The sequence below is a fragment of the Sceloporus occidentalis genome, unplaced genomic scaffold (genome assembly GCF_023333645.1).
Source record: "Sceloporus occidentalis isolate IW3139 unplaced genomic scaffold, rSceOcc1.0.p SCAF_43, whole genome shotgun sequence".
Lineage (NCBI taxonomy): Eukaryota > Metazoa > Chordata > Lepidosauria > Squamata > Phrynosomatidae > Sceloporus > Sceloporus occidentalis.
In genome coordinates this window covers 822,507-843,225 of record NW_028317023.1, presented here as the reverse complement: position 1 = coordinate 843,225, position 20,719 = coordinate 822,507, and the positions used below count along the sequence as shown (strand labels likewise).

General features: G+C 42.4%; 1 protein-coding gene across 1 annotated transcript in view; it reads right to left on the bottom strand.

The window, feature by feature from the left end:
- LOC149289654 (serine/threonine-protein kinase NLK-like) overlaps positions 1-20,719 on the bottom strand; it is a 75,074-nt gene that overhangs the window by 16,925 nt on the left and 37,430 nt on the right. Inside the window, exons 2-3 of the mRNA XM_089490295.1 lie at positions 10,173-10,302; positions 9,267-9,322 (exon numbers count right to left, since the gene is read on the bottom strand). Coding sequence (XP_089346421.1) covers positions 9,267-9,322; positions 10,173-10,302 — 186 coding nt within the window. The remainder of the gene's footprint in view (positions 1-9,266; positions 9,323-10,172; positions 10,303-20,719) is intronic.

Here is a 20,719-nt window from a genome sequence, read left to right as displayed (position 1 = left end):
GTTATATATAAATCGGCATGCAAAATTTTTTTTTTTTTAATAATTTAATTGAAATGGACACAATATCATCCTTAATTTATATACCAAGAGAAGAGTGTTAAAGTTAACAGTATTACACCGGGGTTTTACCAACATCCACATTTTTCCAAACCGCATTTCTTGTGCAATGCCTCCGTCGGTTGCCAGGCCAATTAAATGAAGGCCTAAAATGGCACCTGCACCTCTCCGGGTCCGTTGTGCATTAAATGGAGCTCACTTGAAAGGGACTCGGAGGTGCCATTAACTTGAAAAGGAGCTCTCTGATTATTGTCTATGGGCAATTTAATGAGGCCATCGAAATAGGAGTAAATGCAGAGCTGGTTTGATGTTCCCGCTTCCTCTAAATGCGACAGGCTTTCAAACAGATGGCGCCCAAGTGGGTTAAAGCTTTCATTCAGATCCGTATGTACGAACAGCGGGCAGGAATACTGGGACGCTGCCATTAGAAGATTGCATTTACCACATTACCTCCTCTGTATTACATGAAGCAACAGGCAGAATGTAGAACACACGTGCACAATTACATGGATGTTTGCGGCAAGGGTCTGTCTGAAGACCTACTAACAGGTCAAGCAATCAGATTCCTAAAAGCCATACCTGAATGAATGAAACCGCAGACTCCACGAAAGTCATTTAAAAAGCGTCAGCGTGATTTTATAGTAAGGCAAACACGCCGGGCGATTGTCTGGTTTACGACGAGAAATGTGCGCAAAAAAGGTCCGGCCGGAGAGATGCAACTGCCTGATAGCGCTAGAGTTCTGAATGGTGGAAAATAAAGAGTGGCACCACTGGGGTATACACACATAATAGAGGGGGGAGCGAAGCGCTTTAAACATGCGCAGTCCATACAGCGAGGTAACCGTGATTTTCTGATTTTGTATGGACTATACCTTATTTTTGCAAAGAGTGACTTTGTTCCAGAGATGGTCGTCTGTATATCCACCTTTCATTATCTATGAAAACGAGATTGAGCCAGCATACCCGAATACTATACATACACATTATGTAGGTTGAGCCACTAATGAGATGTTTGGGATCTTGTATATTCTTCTACACGCCAACACTGTGGTACATGGCATTCGAAGCTAGGAGATATCACAAGATGTTTTGTAAGCCTTTATATGTTCACTTTACTTGCGTTTAAGTTTTCTGCCATTGACGTTAAAGGGCAATTGAGGGCTCATGCATCACGAGACTAAAAACAAGCCCCGCAACCAGGGCCGTAACTAGACGCCTCAGGGCCCGGGTGCGAGAATCTGTTAAGGGCCCCCCCACCCCCTCACCCCCCCGCAAAAAACATGATTTTTACCCAACAATTATTTTTCAACTAATTCAACAAATTCAATTTACATATTGAATCATATCTGTAAAATAATCAAAGAAAAAGGGGGCGCATGTACAAAGGGCATAATCCAGGGGTGTCCAAGTTTTTTCTGCAGTGGGCCACTTCATCAGAATTGTATACGTGCGAGGGCCGCACTCATTTTTCACTGTGACAAAAAATATGGCCTTTAATAAAATATGCAGATTAAAATAAAGTAAAATGACACAAAACCTTTACTCTTCCTCTCACTGATTTCTGGGCCTTGAAAGTTTTGCGACTACAAATTCAGGATTCCCTAGATTTATTCTAGGGATGAACTAAAATGAAAATTCTGGACCAAAACATTCAGGGTTCACTTAGCCAAAACCGAAAATGACCCCCACCTTTAAAAATAATAATAAAAATAATAAACAGTCCCATCATGCCTAGGTTCCAGCACTTACACATCCATCCAGTAAATGCTGGAACCTAGGCATGATGGGACTGTGATTGCTATTAGCAATCACACTCCTATCATGCCAAGTCAGCCAATACACGCTGGTACAGGATGGCTGTAAGTGATGTGCAGACCCCATACTGCTGGCAGCATCAATACACAAGGGGGGCAGCTAGCCAGGTTTCAGCATGTACTGGCTGACTTGGCATGATAGGAGTGTGATTGCTAACAGTAGTCACAGTCCCATCATGCCTAGGTTCCAGCACTTACACATCCATCCAGTAAATGCTGGAACCTAGGCATGATGGGACTGTGATTGCTGTTAGCAATCACACTCCTATCATGCCAAGTCAGCCAGTACATGCTGGTACAGGGTGGCTGTAAGTGCAGACCCCATACTGCTGGCAGCATCACTACACAAGGGGGGCAGCTGGCCAGGTTTCAGCATGTACTGGCTGACTTGGCATGATAGGAGTGTGATTGCTAACAGCAATCACAGTCCCATCATGCCTAGGTTCCAGCACTTACACATCCATGCTATCACACACACACACACACTCATTTATTCATATAATTATTAATTCACAGATTCATTCCCTCAATCACACACACTCATTCAAACACCCTCCCCACCCCCTTACCTGCACTGCATCTCCCTTCGATGCCGCTCACAGACTTCAGCAGGGGGCGCGGCCTCCCTCTGCCTTCTCTGCTAAAGCACAGAGGAAGTAGGAAGTCACGTGAACTCCACTTCCTCTGTGCTGTCCAGAAGACCCTCCCACAAGTAAGTAGCAGGGCTTGAGGTGCGGCTCGTGTAAGATCGGTTGCCCTGGCTGCCGATCTTACGCGGGCCGCACCTCGAGGTCTCGCGGGCCGCATTTGGCCCGCGGGCCGCATGTTGGACGCCCCTGCCTTATTTAAAAAAAAAAAAAAAAATTAAAAAAGATTTCGGGCGGCCCCTTGGCTTGGGCCCCCCTGCCGCCGGGGCCCGGTCGCAGTCGCGACCCCGGTAGATCCGCCACTGCCCGCAACATAAATGAAAGCCCCCTCTACTTTGTTCACAGCGGATTTTCTGTGGATGTAATATAGCTTTGCCTTTGCCTTTCTAAATACATTTAGAAAAGCCTGAAGTGGTGACAGGGATTGTTTTTTTATCCGACGAGACCCTGAAAACCTGCACTTGAACAACCAAAATGTCAAAACAGAAAACACAGCGCCGGTATTATACCGTTTGAAAGAGAGACTGCTGTTCTGAGCAATTTAAAAAGTCACAAGGGCATGTGAGGCTATGTCCAACCTCAGGGCGACCCAGAAGACGAGCGGGGTACATCATTAAAATACCACACCTACGCGAGATCGCTACCTTTTACAATTCAAAGTATAAGTTCAGCATTATGCCAAAAAAATAAAAAATACACATATCAGGAATCCCGCAGAGAAAGCGCTTTACATACACAAAGTTTCTAGTATTCAATAAGCAGTGAGTTTAATCGCTAATGAGCAAAAATGGTCAATAATGATGGGGAGAAAAAAAAAAAACAACAAACCAGAAGTCATTACAACTACAAAAACTAGGCACATACCAAGAAACCTCAGGAAAACGTGCAAACACATCGGCCCTAGAAAATGTTTATTTCATATTAATCCATTTGCCCATGCAGCAAAGAGATGTGAAGAGAAGACCGCCAGGAGAGCTAGTTGGCAACGCAAAACAAAATCGCCCGTGTTGCATTGTCCGTCCTTATATTGCCAGGGTGGGGCGGAAAAACGCGGCACCAAGAACTGTAAGATCAGGAAACCCTGCAGTTCATGTTTCACCAATAAAAGAAATATATTATATCACTTGCCTTGCATGTAAACTTAAATACATCCATTATGAACATAAAATTTATTACCTCTGCTGTATAAGCAGCATCAAGAGAAATATTCACTAAGAAGGGGATTAGTGTTGCTATTGGTGTTATCAATTCATGGGCTGTCAAACATACATTGTAGCCGTCTGACATATTATACAATTATATACACACACACATATATACACACACACACACACACTCAAACTCATCTGAATGCAACATGGCACAATATGTTTATTTCTACCACGAGAAGTCTAAATATTGACTTTTTAAACGGCTCAATTGTAGTTTAAGGCATTTAAATAGCTGTCTTGCGCTTTGATTAAATTCATCACAAGGCATCTGACTTTTAATTTTAAATATTTGTATCTTGTTTAATTTGTAGCACGGGAATTTTGTCTGTTGTATTCCAATATGTATGTGTAACGTGTAATGTATATACGCACCATGCCATGGACATAACTCCCAGCTGCCCCATTTTGCACAGGACTGTCTTGATTTTCAGGTATCGCCCCACTTTTAGGGGCAGTGGCATGGTTTTTGGTGCCCGACAGGCTGGTCTGAGTATTTCATTAACTGCTGATCTACTGGGATTTTCATGCATGCTCTAGGGTTTACAGAGAATGGCCCAAACCACTCGTTACAACCAAGGTATGCGCACACACGCGCACACACACACGCGCGCACACACACACGCGCACACACACACGCGCACACACTGGCAACACATTTCTAAATTACAATTTCTTATTTCCAGTAACCTCAGGCCCAGCATGTGTGAAAAGGAGTGAGAAAATCAAGCTGCAGCTCGGCAGTTCATAAGGTTGCCGGCTGAAGTTCACGGCCCCGCGAGGAAGTGCTTGTTAAGTTAAACAGGTACGTTTTTAATGGACAGGCCTCTGACTGCATCCCAGCCCTGCCTCGATCCACAATTCCAACAAATGCCTTCCTGCTTTGGACACGTGAAAGGCTGGCGGTGTGCAAGGAGTATCCGAAAAAGCTTCAACAATTTGCTCAAATGCTAAGGTTAGAACACAACATTCACCGCCGAAAAGAGCCTATTGTGTGATCAGACCTAGACACCGTACTGCGGCTCTCAGGACTATAAAGCATGAACTTGGATACCAAAGTCATACCAATGTGCATTAGAATACCTTTTAGATGCTAGATTATGCCTAGTATTTATATCTAAAACAGGGGAAAAAAAACAATTACATTAAAAAAACAAAACATTTTAGCAAGGAATTCTCTATAGGCTAGAAATTATTTTCTCCCAGGGCTTCATTTTAATTAATGCTTCATGTCACAGAAGGACACATTTTAGGACTTGGCATCATTTGTATACATCTGGAACACATTTTATAGCCACTTTTAGCTAAACAAAAACAGACAAGAAGGATGCAAATGACATGTTCATTTGTCAAGCCATGCATTATTTTTGGATAGGATAACCAGAGCAATACCTATATGATGATCACGAGACGCATCACAATCCACCACTGAAAACATTTCTTTCACAAAACACAAGCGAGGGATTTCATGTTCCCCAAGCAGACGGGATAAAGATTGTAAACAGCTTGTTCGTAACTCTTCCAAAAATCCTACTCATGCCAGCGAACAAAAAGGGAAAGAAAATGATCGAGCCTGAAGGGAATACAGAGATGACGGGGGGGGGGGGGGGTCTTAAACTATGAGCCAGCCCAGATCTGAGCCCAAACCGTGTCTTCTTTTAGCTCCATTTGAAGCTCCCATAAATAAGACGAGGTGAATTAATTGGGAAGAATCATCAAGCAATACCGGTTAACATGGACGCATACCCAAGGTATATTGTTTGGCGGGTAACAGGGCCAAGTTGAAGGATACAACTAAAAAGGAAGGATGTTGGGGGTAGAGCATCGTGATCTCTTTTTACATGTCACAAGCAGAAAAAGATAAAAAGGACAAGTCCAGGACATTTTTCCAAAAGAAGACACCAGAATTTTAATATACTCTATACATATCACCTCACTGAGAGATATATATATATATATATATATATATATATATATATATATATATATATATATATATATATATATATATAAAAATACGACTACACCTTCCAGTAATCCGCCCATATGTAATCCCAATTTCTGATGAAAGCAGAGATATCTAGAACACGATAAAAAAAAAAAAAAATTCTGGAAAAAAAATAATCAAGAAACAAGAATTGTTTTCAACATTTAACGTCAGAAAACAAACCTGTCAATCATAGTTTTAGCTTTAATGAAACGGTCTTCGTGTTTACACCTTATGTACTGGGGGACGATTAAAGTGACTTTTATTCACGCGTTTTGAATGTATTCAGTGTATCGGGTAGCAACCAGACTTGAACGTTATTAAATACCCATAAAGCTGTGCGAGAAGACACTTTCATAAATGGGAGACACAATCTTGAAATAATAAATGAGCAGGCTTTTTATGCATATAGTAATGACAAGACGTCATCCTGCATAATGCCGTGTAGATTGTGATTCAAGTAGATTATCTTATTTGCACAGCTGGGCACTTCAAATGTGCCGTCAGCTGCCCAGATGTAGGCAAACGCGCAGGAATCTACACGCCGGCCGGCTCGACCACCACCCAACGTAAAATAAGGACAGAGCGCAGTGAAAAAGGTTGGAACAAGTACAGCTATATTAGCGATACAACAGATTTGTTTATGCATTTAAATATAAATGACATTTTAATGGTGCGGGTTTCATGTCCCATTACTTCACTAATAGAGATGCCAAGACAGAAAAGGTCCGCGTAGCATTTATATAAACCACACGCCGTTATCAAGCAAAATTATTTCACAATGTACCCTTTCAATTTCTAGGAAAGAAAAGAAAAAAAGCTTATAAAAAGTCAAGCGTATCCGTAAATTAACATTATTAAAATGTATAAAACAAGTTTGCTTTCAAAAGCTTGGATTCTCTACTCGCACAAACACATATCGCATTATTCGGATGATCCTCAGCATTTTTTGCACAGCCATACCGAGCCCAGAAATAACTCGTGCCTCTCGCTCTACTTCGCATCCGGATGGTAATATTCCTCCGGCCAGGTTAATGCTGCATTGTAGTTAAAAGCCAAGGAGACAGCAAGAAGAGTCAAAAGGTTTGGTTGATCGTAGCAGAAAATGTTCTTCACATTACTTAGAAAAAATAAAATAACCGATCTGCTGGCTATGTTACAGCCGAGATTACAAGCACAATTGACACTATAGCGCAAAGGGAACATGAGCGGCATTTCAACCAGACACCACATAGAGTATAAGGCAGGCCTCTGAATGCTGTGCAAAATGCTTTATTAACGCTCTTGCATGATTTCACCACTGTGACACGGACAGCATCGCTCTTGACCACCGAGATGCTTTGTACATCTGGACATGGACAATTTGCCATCATTGAAGGAATCATGAATTCTACAGAACAGCGTCATGCCGTCGGCCTAAAGCGCCACTAAGATGCTATGGCAGGACCTGAAACGAGAGGTTCATCCTTCGAATACCCACAGAGTTAAAACCGTTGGGCATGGTGGAGGGGGCAAAGACTTATGATTACCGATTTATAATTACAGCAAAATATATTTTGCTGCTAAAGGTGGTCCAAGTCTTTAGTCAACACATACATTATATACAACCCTAACATTTCATGTGTCCATACCCACCCCGAAACGTACACACCTCTACATCGCAAGCTTGCAAGATGGCCCCCCTTTACCCAACGTTATCTTAATATGTCAATTCCGGTTCGGTCACACTCTTTGAATATATGTATTGCAAGAAGTGCTGCCTTAACCCCTTAAGGACCGGGCTCATTTTTCGTTTTGTACCCTGTGGGACCGAGGCTGTTTTGACACTTTTGTGGTGCTTGTGTTCAGCTGTAATTTTCTCCTCACCCATTTAGTGTACCCACATAAGTTATATATTGTTTTTTTCAGGACAAGATGGGCTTTCTTCAGATACCATTATTTTGATCGTATCATCTTATTTACTATAAAAAAAATTAAAAAAACATGGTGAAAAATTGAAAAAAAAACACATTTTATGACTTTTATTTGAAAAATCTTTTACTCACCTAAAAAAGCAAGTAAAAAAACTAGCTAAATAGATTCTACTACTTGTCCTGAGTTTAGAAATACCCAATGTTTTTATGTTTTTTTGCTGTTTTTTGTAAGTTATAGGGCAATAAGTACAAGCAGCGTTTTATGATTTCCAAATCTTTTTTAACAAATCTGGTCAGTCTGCCTCCATCTCCTCTTTGGAACATCTTTGAAGCCGGTTAACTCAATTTAACCCATTCAAACCATATATTTCTGAAAACTAGACACCCCAGGGTATTCCAAATGCTGTTATTTTAACCCTTTCCATGCACCAATTATACAACTACACTTTGTCAAACTTTGTAATAGTAATTTTTTTTAATTTTTTTTCCCACACAAATTGTACTTTAGTTATAGATATACAGGTCCTGGTATATGCCACTGTCAAACAACACGCCAATGTGTGTTCAGGAACATCTCCTGAGTGCAGTGATACCCGACATGCATGGGTTTGTCGGGTTGTTTCAGATTTAAAATGCCACATTTGGGAAGTGCGCTTTTTTTCTCCATTTTGGTCAGTCTGTACCTATGCCCTATCTTTGAGCTAGGCCACTCCAATTTACCCCATCAGCCATTTTTTTTATATATTAGACACCCCTTGGGTATTTGAAGTGCTTTTATTTTAACTCTTTGTTGAGATTTTTGAGAAATTTTAGCACTTGCTCAAAATAAACAATTTTTTAATTTTATTTTTTTAATACTTTTTTTATATTTTTTTTTTACACATTTTGCTGGTACTGGATGGTTCATCTAGTGACATCACTGCATAATTATTTTTAAATGTTAGCACATTTTTTTTACATTTTTTTTTACATTTTTTATTTATTTTTATTTTTTTTGAATATTTTACTAATCACATAGTGATTAGAAAGCTGGGCTCCATTGACTTGCATGGTTGAATGCAGTACCTGTATTCAACCAGCAAGTGGAGCCAGTTCTCTAGAGGGTCTGGAGACCCTCTAGCGAACTTTTTCGTCTTTATTGTTTTATTTCCCGGGCCGCCGCCATCTTGCTTGATGGCGAACATCACCGGCAGCGGCGGCTGTGACCGCTCTCCGGAGCGGTCACAGCCCACCCAGAGGTAAGTGTTTGGTGTCGCTGGATGCCTCCTGATCGAGGCATTCCAGCGACACCATTTAAGTTTAGGAGGCGATCGTTGATCGCCTCCTAAACCCTTTTAAAACGGGCGTCCGCCGCCATACAATGTATGGCGGCTGTTGACGCCCCGGGGAGGGGCCAGACATGGCCCCCGATGCCGATCTCGGCCTTGCTGAATGCCTCGACATCGAGGCATTGCAGCAAGGCCGTTTAAGCGAAGAAAGTGATCCTTGATCACTTTCTAAGCTTATTTAATTTTTTGACGGTTCAGGACCGTCAAAGGTCATTTAGTGACCTTCTTGTTATGACGGTCCTGAACCGGCAAAGGTCGCGAAGGGGTTAATAATAATAATAAATAATAATAATAGTTAAGTGTAGAGGATACATTTCTTCAAAATAATCAATGTGAGGAGGTTGGAGAATATCAAGTGCAGAGAGTACCTGTAAAAGAACATAAAGATATTACTATGCATATGGTAGCAGATCAATCTATCTGTCACATACTCATGAGGAACAAAACAGCATTAGCCTATGAAACATTTCCCATCATGCTTAGAGGCTACGAAAGAACAAGAGCACTTGCACGGTCACGCCACCTGAAAGACGCGGCTTAGGCACACACCAGTTAAGCTCATTAACTAGCCACAAGGTTTAATTAAAAAGGAAAACAATGCAACAGCGCTGGCTTATACAGGAACCGAACAGAGTGCTTAGCAAAAGGTCATAAACAATGGGAGATCCTTAATGATGCGAACGCAGTTCTTAATTTTCTCAGGATATCAATCCATGCCACTCTGTACACTGTTTTTTCTTTACGTAGCAACAGAAAATGAACTCTCTTTATGCCTCGGGCCTCAGATGACCTGCTAATTTTATGATGTTATTTTTCACATTGTTTTTTTTGACCATCAGAAACTTTTTTTTATTTTTTTATTTTATTTTATTTTATTTTAATGCCGGAGTGTATTTTTGTTTCTTGCCTGATTCGGCCCATGACCTGGAGATACACAATGGAGGAGTTTCAATAACTTTTTGAACTAAAATTTAACAAAAAAGGCTAACAGCGACTAGATGCTAACAAGCGGCATTGTGGGCTTATGTGAATTAGGGATATCAACTAAGCGAACACGGTTTGCTTCACAGATAATTAAAAAAGAATTGGGGTCCCTTTAGTTGTATGCGATATCTCTTCAATAGATAAACATGACATGGTACTTGTGCCAATTCTAGCCAATTATCTGAAACATTTATGCATATCACAAAAAAAAAGGGTTTTCTTCAACAGACTTACGTTGTCATGTTTAAAAAAACACAACATCTTCAATTCTCGGAAGACCCTTTTGCAAGAGACTAGATTCTGGAAGACGTTGGGCATCTTTTTGAGAGCAACTCTCTTTCCGTCTCTTGGATCCGTCACTGACCTGCAGGTGAAGAAAAAGGAAAACCTGGTATAAAAGAGCTCTAATCAGAAACATTTCTAGTTGAAATGTATTGCACATATACAGTAAGAATAAATCAATCTTTTAACGCCAAATATTAATACTACAATTGATTCATATGGCGACTTATATATGACTGTGTATGTACTCGGGAGACCAAATACATGTCCCCCATGCGTTTTCACTCTACCCCCAGAAGATGATCAGAGGATTTAGGATGAAGAAGAGACTTAAAAGGCCCTGAGAGCTGAGGTGACAATACATAGTCTTCTACTTTGGTCACAATGGCCAAACATGGGAAAATGTTATAATAAGAGCTCCCAACTTATGCACATGACTTGCTCAGGGCAAAAAAAAAAAAATTAACAGCATCCTTACACGCATACAATGCCTAAACACGCACATCTTTTAGCAACTGATACAAGGAAAGGACCTTCTACCTACCTGCCTCACCTAAGGTTAGGTCAGTAATGGTATGAACTTTGATACAAGGAGCTTCCCAAGAACAAATTAGAACGATCAGAGAAAGTGTAATACTTTAAAAATAAATAAATAATTGAGCAATATAACGAGATGCAGTTCATGAACATATATAGGTAATGACAGATACTTTGTATAACTTTTGTAGCATCTGTGAACGCAACACTGGTCGCAGAGTAGGGTTCAAAATGTTTTTCTAGCTCTGTTGGATGAATTGATTTTTAGCTTAGTTGCCAAGTCACATCGGTGTCAGGGGACCAAGTGACACAGAACAAACCACGTAAAAGTAAAAGTCAATTTTCATTTTCAGCAGCAGCATTTCATTTGAACATTCATCTCCATTTGTGGAGCTGCCAGATGCCCAAAGCCGGGACTTGAAGTGTGAATTGCAAAACCTGTCAGAGCCACACCACAATATCAGAGAAAATCCAATTTTCACCAAATCACCTTAAAAATCTCCATCACAGATACTTTTTACCAGTAGTATCAGGAACAGGGCCAAGCAAATTATTGCTGCTGGCCTACAATAGGCACAGTCAACCAATTCAAATAAACTGCTTCCAGGAAGATAGTATAGTGTAACACCACTAGGACTCAAACCCCTCTTAAAAAAAAAAGTCTCAAGGAAGAAGGGGTTTTTACAAAAAAACAAAAAAAAAAAAGTTCCCCATCCCACCAAAACCTCCCATTACAAGTTTCTGCCTCTAATGTCAACTTAACAGATAAAATTAAGTCAGATGTTTGCCCGCCAAGTATGTTCATTTATTCCCCCCCACCCAGATATTGCTCACAGCCTTTGGCATTAAGTCAAATAAAAGTAAAAGTCTATATTTATTTTCCCCCATCTCGTAGCTTGTGATATAAACACAAGATGTGTCCTGGAGATGATCCGGCACAGTCTACGCAGGGCAATCTTTATGAAATGCTCCATCACGTACCCTGTCTATATCAGAAGTCTAACGCACATACATACATACATACATACATACACACACACATATGCACACACGTTACAGCTTACGATGTTCCACATTTCATTTCAACCAGAACCCATGCTAACTGACCAGTAAAGGATCTTTCTACTGGGAACCAACAGATAACTCATACGAGTGGATGTTTTTTAGGTTACGCATGGTGTCTGTTAACTTAGGCTGGTCTAGCGATTTACATTGAGCTATTGTTGTGTTTTTACCGTTTGAATGAATGACTCTTTAATATAAACCAACAAAGCTTAATTAAGAGTTCTGAAAGGGACCCCCCCAGCCATTTTATGCAAATGATAACCAAGTATTTCATTTAAATTTACATGGCGTCCCCATTCTGCAGAAGACATCATATGCATTTGCCCCTTTCCCCAAATGCCCAGCTACTTGCTGTGTTGTAGATGTATTTGGTGGAACATATCTTCAGACACATGATTGGGTGGGGGGGGGCGGCATGTGCGTGGCGAGATCATTCACTGATTTTTAGCCGTGCGAGTGATTGGACCACAGAGGCAGCAGGGAGCTGCAGCTTCTAATAAAAAGGCAGGTACTTTATGTTTCCAGGTTTACCAAATGCATTTTAAAATGTTTTATTACACATTCTTTGTTTAAAGGGCTGCCTGGTGGTGTGTAACTGTATGCGAATGGGATCTCTATCTTGAAAAATCCTACAGCGACAATCACATTATTACAAAGACATTCCATCATATAAACTAAATGACAAAAAAAAAAAAAAAAAAAGAGAACGGTCAATAGCTACTAAACATAAAACCAATCGGAAACGCATGCATAACTTCAACAGAACTATTATGCCTGGGTGCTACCTCCAGCTAAAACACATTCATTAACCCCTTGAATTCACCCTATTATAAAAGGCAATGCATATTTCTGGAAATCATGTAGTGTTTCACGCTGGAACAATTTATTTTCACCTCTTTTTTCTTAGGCCTTTGTTAAACATAAGAGTATGTAATGTAAAGTAACAATGCACAGTTGATTAATGTATATATTTGAGAACACAAGTTGTGTTGACAATTGTGGCAGAGAAGCCCATTATAACGTAAGCTTATAATTATGCATCTACAAAGCACAAAAGACATGAAAGAATCGGATACTTCTACCATAAAGACTCTGTATAAAAGGGAACAATCGCCTGCGAGAAAAGTCGTTTATTGTTTGCTGCACTTGTTTCAGCTTCTATTCAGAATAAACACTACAACTTAAACTATTCTTACTGCTGAAAGGGGATAATTGTGCCAGGGTACAAAACGGCACATTCAGACCCATGGGCACTGTGAAGTTATGCTTATACTTGGTTAACTTATTGCTATTTTACATTCATCATAAAGCACGGGGTGCTATTCAGCTGAAACTGATAATACATGTTGTATTAAGTAATTACCAGAAACGCTACCGCAATTTGTAAGCATAAGAACGCTTTCACACTAATCGACATCTGAACCAAAGAAAATACATCAACTTATCAAAACCCTCTTGTTGCTTTAGTTATTAAAGGCACAGTAATGCTAAATAAAGTGATGTTTTATTTTACCATCACTTTTCCTTTACCAAGTGGCTCCTTTAAGTTTCCGTTGTGTCCCTTTTGCAAACACATCAGGGGATTCCGCAGAATTGCCCCCCCATATATATTTGCCCCTTTATTCTCCTCAGCTCCAGCCACGCATGCACGGTAAACGCCCCCACTGGATTTCAATGAGAGTGTTTTCCTGCCACCGATTGGCTGCATTATTTCCCAGATTTATTGTATTTTCTATATAGTGGAAATTTTAATTTAAATTTTGTTCTTTTTTACCCGATTTGTGATGCATTTCATAATTGCTGCAAAAATTCCAGCATAACAGATGTTTCAGATTTGTACAATCAGTAGCCAGGATATTATAATTATATATATATATATATATATATATATATATATATATATATATATATATATGGGTAGTAGAAGTATTATTAAACACTCATCTACAGACACCAGACAAGCCAGAAGGCTTGCTTTTCCCTCAGAAATCTCATGGTGCTTTCACAACCTTATTTGCATGCACCTACCCAGAATCCCTTGTGGTTGTGAAATATATATATCTCACTCTCAAAGGATGGTCAGCACTCCAGGTCTTCAAATTAACAACTTTATTCAAACAAAGTCAAGTCAGCATTTCAGTCATTGTTTACTTTCATCAGGTCCTGACCTGGAGTGCTGACCATCCTTTGAGAGTGCCTTGTATGGAAACTGCTGGTTACCAGCACCAGGCTTGGAATATTTGGAATGACGTGCAATGGACTTTGTGAGTGTGTGTATATATATATATATTTAGTGTGACATTATAATATATATATATATATATATATATATATATATATATATATGTGTGTGTGTGTGTGTGTGTGTGTGTGTGTGTGTGTGTGTGTGTGTGTGTGTGTGTGTGTGTGTGTGTGTGTGTGTGTGTGTGTGTGTGTGTGTGTGTGTGTATATATACACACACACATATATATATGTGTGTATATATATATATATACATACACACACACACACACACACACACACACACATACACATATATATATATATATACACATATATATATATAATCTCAAATCATGTAGATTAAACAAAAAAAAACACAAAATACGTGCAACAGAAAATCTGTATACAACATATATTACAAAGAAGGGCTGAGAGGAGCAAAAAACAAATGTATAAAGAGCCAAGTGTTCTTTATAAGATAGTGAGAAAATATAAATATTTCACATTCTTTTACACAAGATTTTGTTGGCGCTATATAAATAAAAGATAAATGATTTAGAAATATTTTTTTCTGTTATACTTGATTGGTTCCAACACTTTTTATGAGGGTTAATAAGCGAACGGATTTGAAAAAGCCGATGATGGGACTGGGCTTAAGTTCGTATTCCGGTTGTAACGAGTGAAGAAGAAATTGCCCTGTGAAAGCCGGAACGCACGTTGCATGAATTCTGTTGAAGCTACATTAGGCAGCATCTTTACATCAACCTCGGGCAGCTGCTCCTCTGAAAGCGCACCCTGTGGCCGTTCCTTCATCCGTAATCTCTCATTGTACGTACGCACACGCAAAGCCATATTCCTGGAGTCTAGCATGTCAAGTACATTCTCAGTTTGTTGTATTATACTGAGAGACCCCAGAGCGAATGCCTTCACAAACATGGATGGCCAAAGCGTAGGTGATCTTAATCCAAAGAATTTCTTTTAACAGATCAAAGCTCATATAGCAAGATCTCATCAATGCCTTCAAGACCTCAGATGTCTCTTCTACAAAATGTTTATACATAACTACATGGTTTTTGCTTTTTATATCTAGATCGAGGGTTCCAGCATTCTAGGAAAACCGGCACATTTCAGGATTCATGAAACAAACCGATAGTAGACGCGACTCCTTTGCTGGTATCAAAGTCAGCCCAATAAAGTATCACCGGTACTATATGTCTTCGATACGAGTAAGGCGACTCGGTTTGCATTCATTACTCTTACTACCTGCAATACATATCTTGTTGGGGTATTTAATGGTAAATATGGCCGTCGGAAAACTAGTTGTGGTAAACTGGTGTTTCATCTCACTGTTAAAGCACGAGAAGATTAATGTCTAGATAACTGCTTAACGCTCAGACCGTCAAGCTACTGTTTCTAAACAAAGAAGAACCTGGCATGACCTAAAAAGCCACCTTCTTTATGTTTACCAAGTGCTTTTCCAAGAAATTGCCATGAACACACTCATGGTGTGTCACATCCCACAAAAGGTTAGTGTCAAGCAGATTTATTCAGAACAGAAACGTTTATTTCTTTTTTTTTTTTGTAAATCAAAGTTTATTGTTTTAAAACATGTATACAACACAAAAGGGAAAAATGAGGGAACAGAAAAGAGAAGGGGAACGGGGTACATTTCTGATAAAAGCAACAAGAAATCACAAAAAATCTCCTCACATCAGGGTAATGCATAATACAATGCGCAGCGCAATGACAGGAAACCTGAAAGCGCAGCACTCAAGGACGACGGAAGAGAAAGCCGCTCGGAGAATAAGAAAGACAACATCAGCCAAACAGCAGCCGAGATGAGGGGTCCGCCAGGAACTGGGACCAGTAAAACCCAAGTACGACAGTGCCGTTCACTAAGACTATCGGACCTGGCCACCAGCTCTTCCATCTCACGAACATGTTCAACCCGCATCACCCACTCTCGTATAGAAGGTGGAGACGATTCACCCCAATGAAGGGGAATCAGGGCTTTAGCTTCATTCAGCAGGTGTCTAACCACCGAACGCCGATACACAGACACGGGTTGAGAAGTAAAATGTAGCAAATAGTTAGCAGGGGCGAAAGGAGGCGGGGAATCCGTGAAACGGGGAAGGAGACCACGGACCGTCTCCCAAAAAGGGACAAGTAGAGGACACTCCCACCAGATATGAAGCACCGTCCCCAACGATCGCCCACACCTCCAACACATATTAGAGCTCTCTGGGAACATAGCATGCAACCGTACCGGTGTACGATACCAGCGCGATAAAAATTTAAAGGACATCTACTGAGCCCTAGAGCCGAGGGAACAGCCATGCGTCAAGGCAAATATCTTACCCCACTGCCCCGCAGTAAGCGAGATAGCGAGTTCCGACTCCCATTTTCCCACATACGCTGGCAGAGAGGAATCATCGACACATAACAGAAGCTGATACAACAAAGAGATGCCGTGGGGAGGCAGAACATCCCTAGAGTGCAAAGCCTCAAAGGGGGTAAGGTCCCTAACAAGGTGGTGTTTCTGCGGGATGGACGCGACATAATCTCTCAGCTGCAGGTACTGGAGAACTTGAAGAGTCGTAGGAGCAATCCCAGGGAGAAGTTCAGATAGGGGCCGAAGGTTATGCCCCTGCAGAAAGGAGCCCAACGCGGGAGATTCATGCGACGGGTACCCCAAAAAAGCACCCCCAGAAACACCCGGGGGAAAATCCGGATTACCACGAAGAGGAGTCTTGGGAGAAGGATAAGTCAGCGTCCAACCCCTGCGAGAAACAGCGTGTAACACCCGTAAGGTGGCCAACACAAAGGGATTGCCCTCCACCTGCCGCCGAGCCACCCATGGAGGCAGCCAGGTAAGTGCTTGGATTGGCACTAGACAAGCGCTCGCCTCCAAAAGGTATCCACAATTTATGGGAAGGGCGGTATGTCCATTCCAAGGACCGCAAGAGATGGCAAGCAAAATAATAAGTACGGACGCAAGGCAACCCCAGACCACCCTGCACTTTAGGCCTCTGTAATAACGCCATGGCCAATCTAGGAGATTTTCTAGCCCAAATAAAGGACAGGAACAACGAGCGCACCGTCGAGAAAAAAGTCCTCGGTAGAACTATAGGTAAGGCCTGCAAAAGATATAATATGCGGGGAAGAACGTTCATCTTAAGGGCATTAACTCTACCAATCCAAGAAATAACCAAGGATCCCCACGAACGAAGGTCCTTGCATCAAGCAGTGGAGGAAAATTAAACCTATACAAAAGAGAGAGGTCCGCAGTCAGCCAGACCCCCAGGTGTCGCAGAGCCTGAGCACACCACCGGAATGGGAAGGAGGAGGTCAAAGAGTCCACCTCCGCCCTAGGTAAGGAAATGTTCAATATCTCAGATTTAGCCGCATTAATTTTCAAATTAGAGAGACTACCATAAAGCCGAAATTCCTCGAGGAGCACGGGAAGCGAAACGCGGGGAGTCGTAAGTGCAAATAACATGTCGTCCGCAAAAGCCACCGTCTTATGCTGTATACCACCAGAGACAACCCCTGAAATATCCGGGTTAAGGCGCACCGCCTCTAAAAAGGGTTCCAGGGATGAGGACAAAAAGCAGTGGGGAAAGCGGGCAACCCTGCCTAGTGCCACTGGAGATAGGGAACGAGGGGGAAGAGAGCCCCATTGATACGAACCCTGGCCTAAGGCCGAGAGTACAGAGCCGAGACCCAACCCAACATGTGAGGACCAAGACCGACCTCCCGAAGCACAGCGAGCATGAACGTCCAGTCGAGCCGGTCAAATGCCTTCTCAGCATCTGTAGAAAGCAAAATAGACCGGACCCCCGAACGCCAAACCAGGTGGATAAGATTCATCGCACGGATAGTCCCATCCCTGCATTCCCTACCAGGCACAAAGCCCGATTGATCAGGATGGATCAAAGCCGGAAGAAATCTACCCAATCGCAAAGCCAGTATTTTGGAGAATAGTTTCACATCCACATTCAACAGGGAGATAGGCCTATAGCTACCGCACAGATCAGCATCCCTCCCCTCCTTTGGGATCACAGCTACCGTGGCCGCCAAAGTATGGGGATGAAAGCAGCCCCCCTTCAAGATAGAATTAAACACAGAGACCAAATGGGGACCCAAAATATCAAAAAACTTTTTATAATAGGCCAAAGAAAGACCATCTGGACCCGGGCATTTCCCCGGTTTAGAAAGCTTAATCGCCCTAGACAATTCGTCCAGAGATATCGGCACCTCCAACTGTTCAGAGTCCAATTTGGACAGACGACGGGGTAAATAACGGGATAGATAGTGAGCAATAGCCAATCGACGAGCCTCCGAATCACCAGAGGAGTCGTGTGTAGGGGAGCGGTTGTAGAGGTTAGAATAAAAGGCTACAAATTCGTGCGCAATTTCGGATGGGAGGTAGCGCAAGACACCCCCCGCGGAGCGAATCCTGGAGATATATGAGAGTTGCCTCCTCTTACGCAAAGCGCGGGCTAAGTATTTCCCCGGCTTGTTCCCATGTTCATAGAAGAGGGCCCTAAGACGAACAAAAGATCTCTGAGCTTGGGCATTAAGAATAGCAGCGAGGTCTGCACGAAGCGCAAGCAGACGCGCAAAATCCGCAGCTAACATTGTGTCCTTATGCACCCTCTCCAACCTCTCTATCTGCAAATATAGATCACTAAGCTTGTGAGCATGGGCTCTTTTCCTAGCAGCCAGCAACTTAATAAGCTGACCGCGGACAACACATTTATGAGCTTCCCAGATCGTAGGAAGAGGCAGATCGGGAGTCACATTGTTCGAAAAATAATTGCGTAAAGTCTCGGCAGTGCCTTCCGAGGCAAGGGTATCAGCGAGCAGAGACTCATTCAGTCTCCAAGAGCTCTGGGTAGGTCTTGACAGGGGAGATTTCAGCGTCAAGGACAGGGGAGCATGGTCAGACCACGTAATGGGACCATAGGTGGCAGCAAGCAGGAGAGGAAGAGAATAGTGAGTAACAAAAACAGTCAATGCGAGAATACCTGTCGTGCGGAACAGAATAAAAACTGAAATCCTTATCAGAAGGGTGAAGAGCCCTCCAGCAATCCACCAGTTGCTCAGATGTGAGCAAAGAATGGATACGCTTCAAGACATGAGAGGGGGTCTGAGACACCCCTGCGGACGTATCCAAGCGGGGAGATAGAGCAACATTGAGATCCCCACCAAAAATTAACATCCCCTCCTGAAAGCGGCGTAAGGCTCGAAACGTCTTAGAAAGCCACAAGTGCTGTCCAGTGTTAGGAACATAGACATTAGCAAACGTGTACCAGGTATCAGCTAATCTCCCCTTCACAAAGAGGAATCTACCCTCCGAATCCGCTAAATGGGTGACATCAGCAAGCGGGACATGAGTAGAAAACAAAATAGCGACCCCTTTCGATTTGGATTGTGGATTGTTACTGAAATAGGCAACGGGGTAATCTCGCGACCGCAGAGTAGGATGAGACCCGCCCCTAAAATGAGTCTCTTGAATGAACGCAACAGAGGCACGCCGATGCTTTAAATCCCTAAGCAGAATGGAACGTTTCTCAGGGACATTAAGCCCCTTAGCATTGATCGAGAGCACAACTAGATCGGCAGGTCGAGAAGCCATAATATAGGACGAAGGCACTGGGAGGGAGATTATCTCCTGAAGCACAATTCGGGACCCCCAAGGGAAAGAGAGAAGGGAACAGGGAGAGGAAGAGGAAAAGGAAACACAAAAAAGGGAAGGAGAAGGGGGGGGGGAGAAGGAGAGACAAACACAAGGAAATGAGGACAAAAACAAGAGAAACAGGGGGGAAGGGACACAGCAAACAGACAACTAGACAGAGAAAGAAACCAACAAGGAAGGGGAAGGGAAGGAGAGACAGACACCAAGAGAGGGAGACGAAAACAAGGAAAGGGAAGAAGCACAACTAAACAAACAAAGAAACAGGGAGGAGGGGGAAAACAATCCCCACCCTCCAGAAAAACACCCAGGGCGTCAGCTGGAAGAGAATACACTGGAGGTTCCAGAACAGCAGAACCACAGTGTTCCACCAGCACAGAACGGCGCCTACGGTAAGAGGCGGAAGGACGGCCGAGAAAGAATCCGCCAAAAAACAAAATCAAAACGTTTAATCAAAGAGAACATGAGACCAATCCCCGGTCCCCGGCACAGAAGATAGCATAGTGCACAATCCATACCATCCCCACCGAACACCCCCAAAAAACAAACACAGAGGGAGAAGTGTAGTGTGCTATAACCCAGAAGCGAGTAAGCATAAAACATCCCACCCACCAACCGGGAGCACATCAGAGGGCAAATGGCAGGACCGAGAAATCAGCGCAAAAAAAAGTAAACATAACAACCCCCCCCCCCGCCCAAAAGTGCCGAACCCCCCCCCTTCCATAACCCAAAAACAAGAGTTCAGAACCAGCACATAAACACCCGACACAGCATCTCAGGGCCCGGGGGGACTCACGACGGGAAGAGCCCCATAGCAGCAATCGCAGGGTAGGCACCGTAAACATAAGCCACAGTCACCCACCCTCCCCCGACCTGGAAAAAGAAAAAACAAACAAACAAAATCCCCTAAAAACATAAACTGAATCAATCCGGAACGACGACCCAGCCAAAAAAGGGGGGTGTCCGGATCCCGAT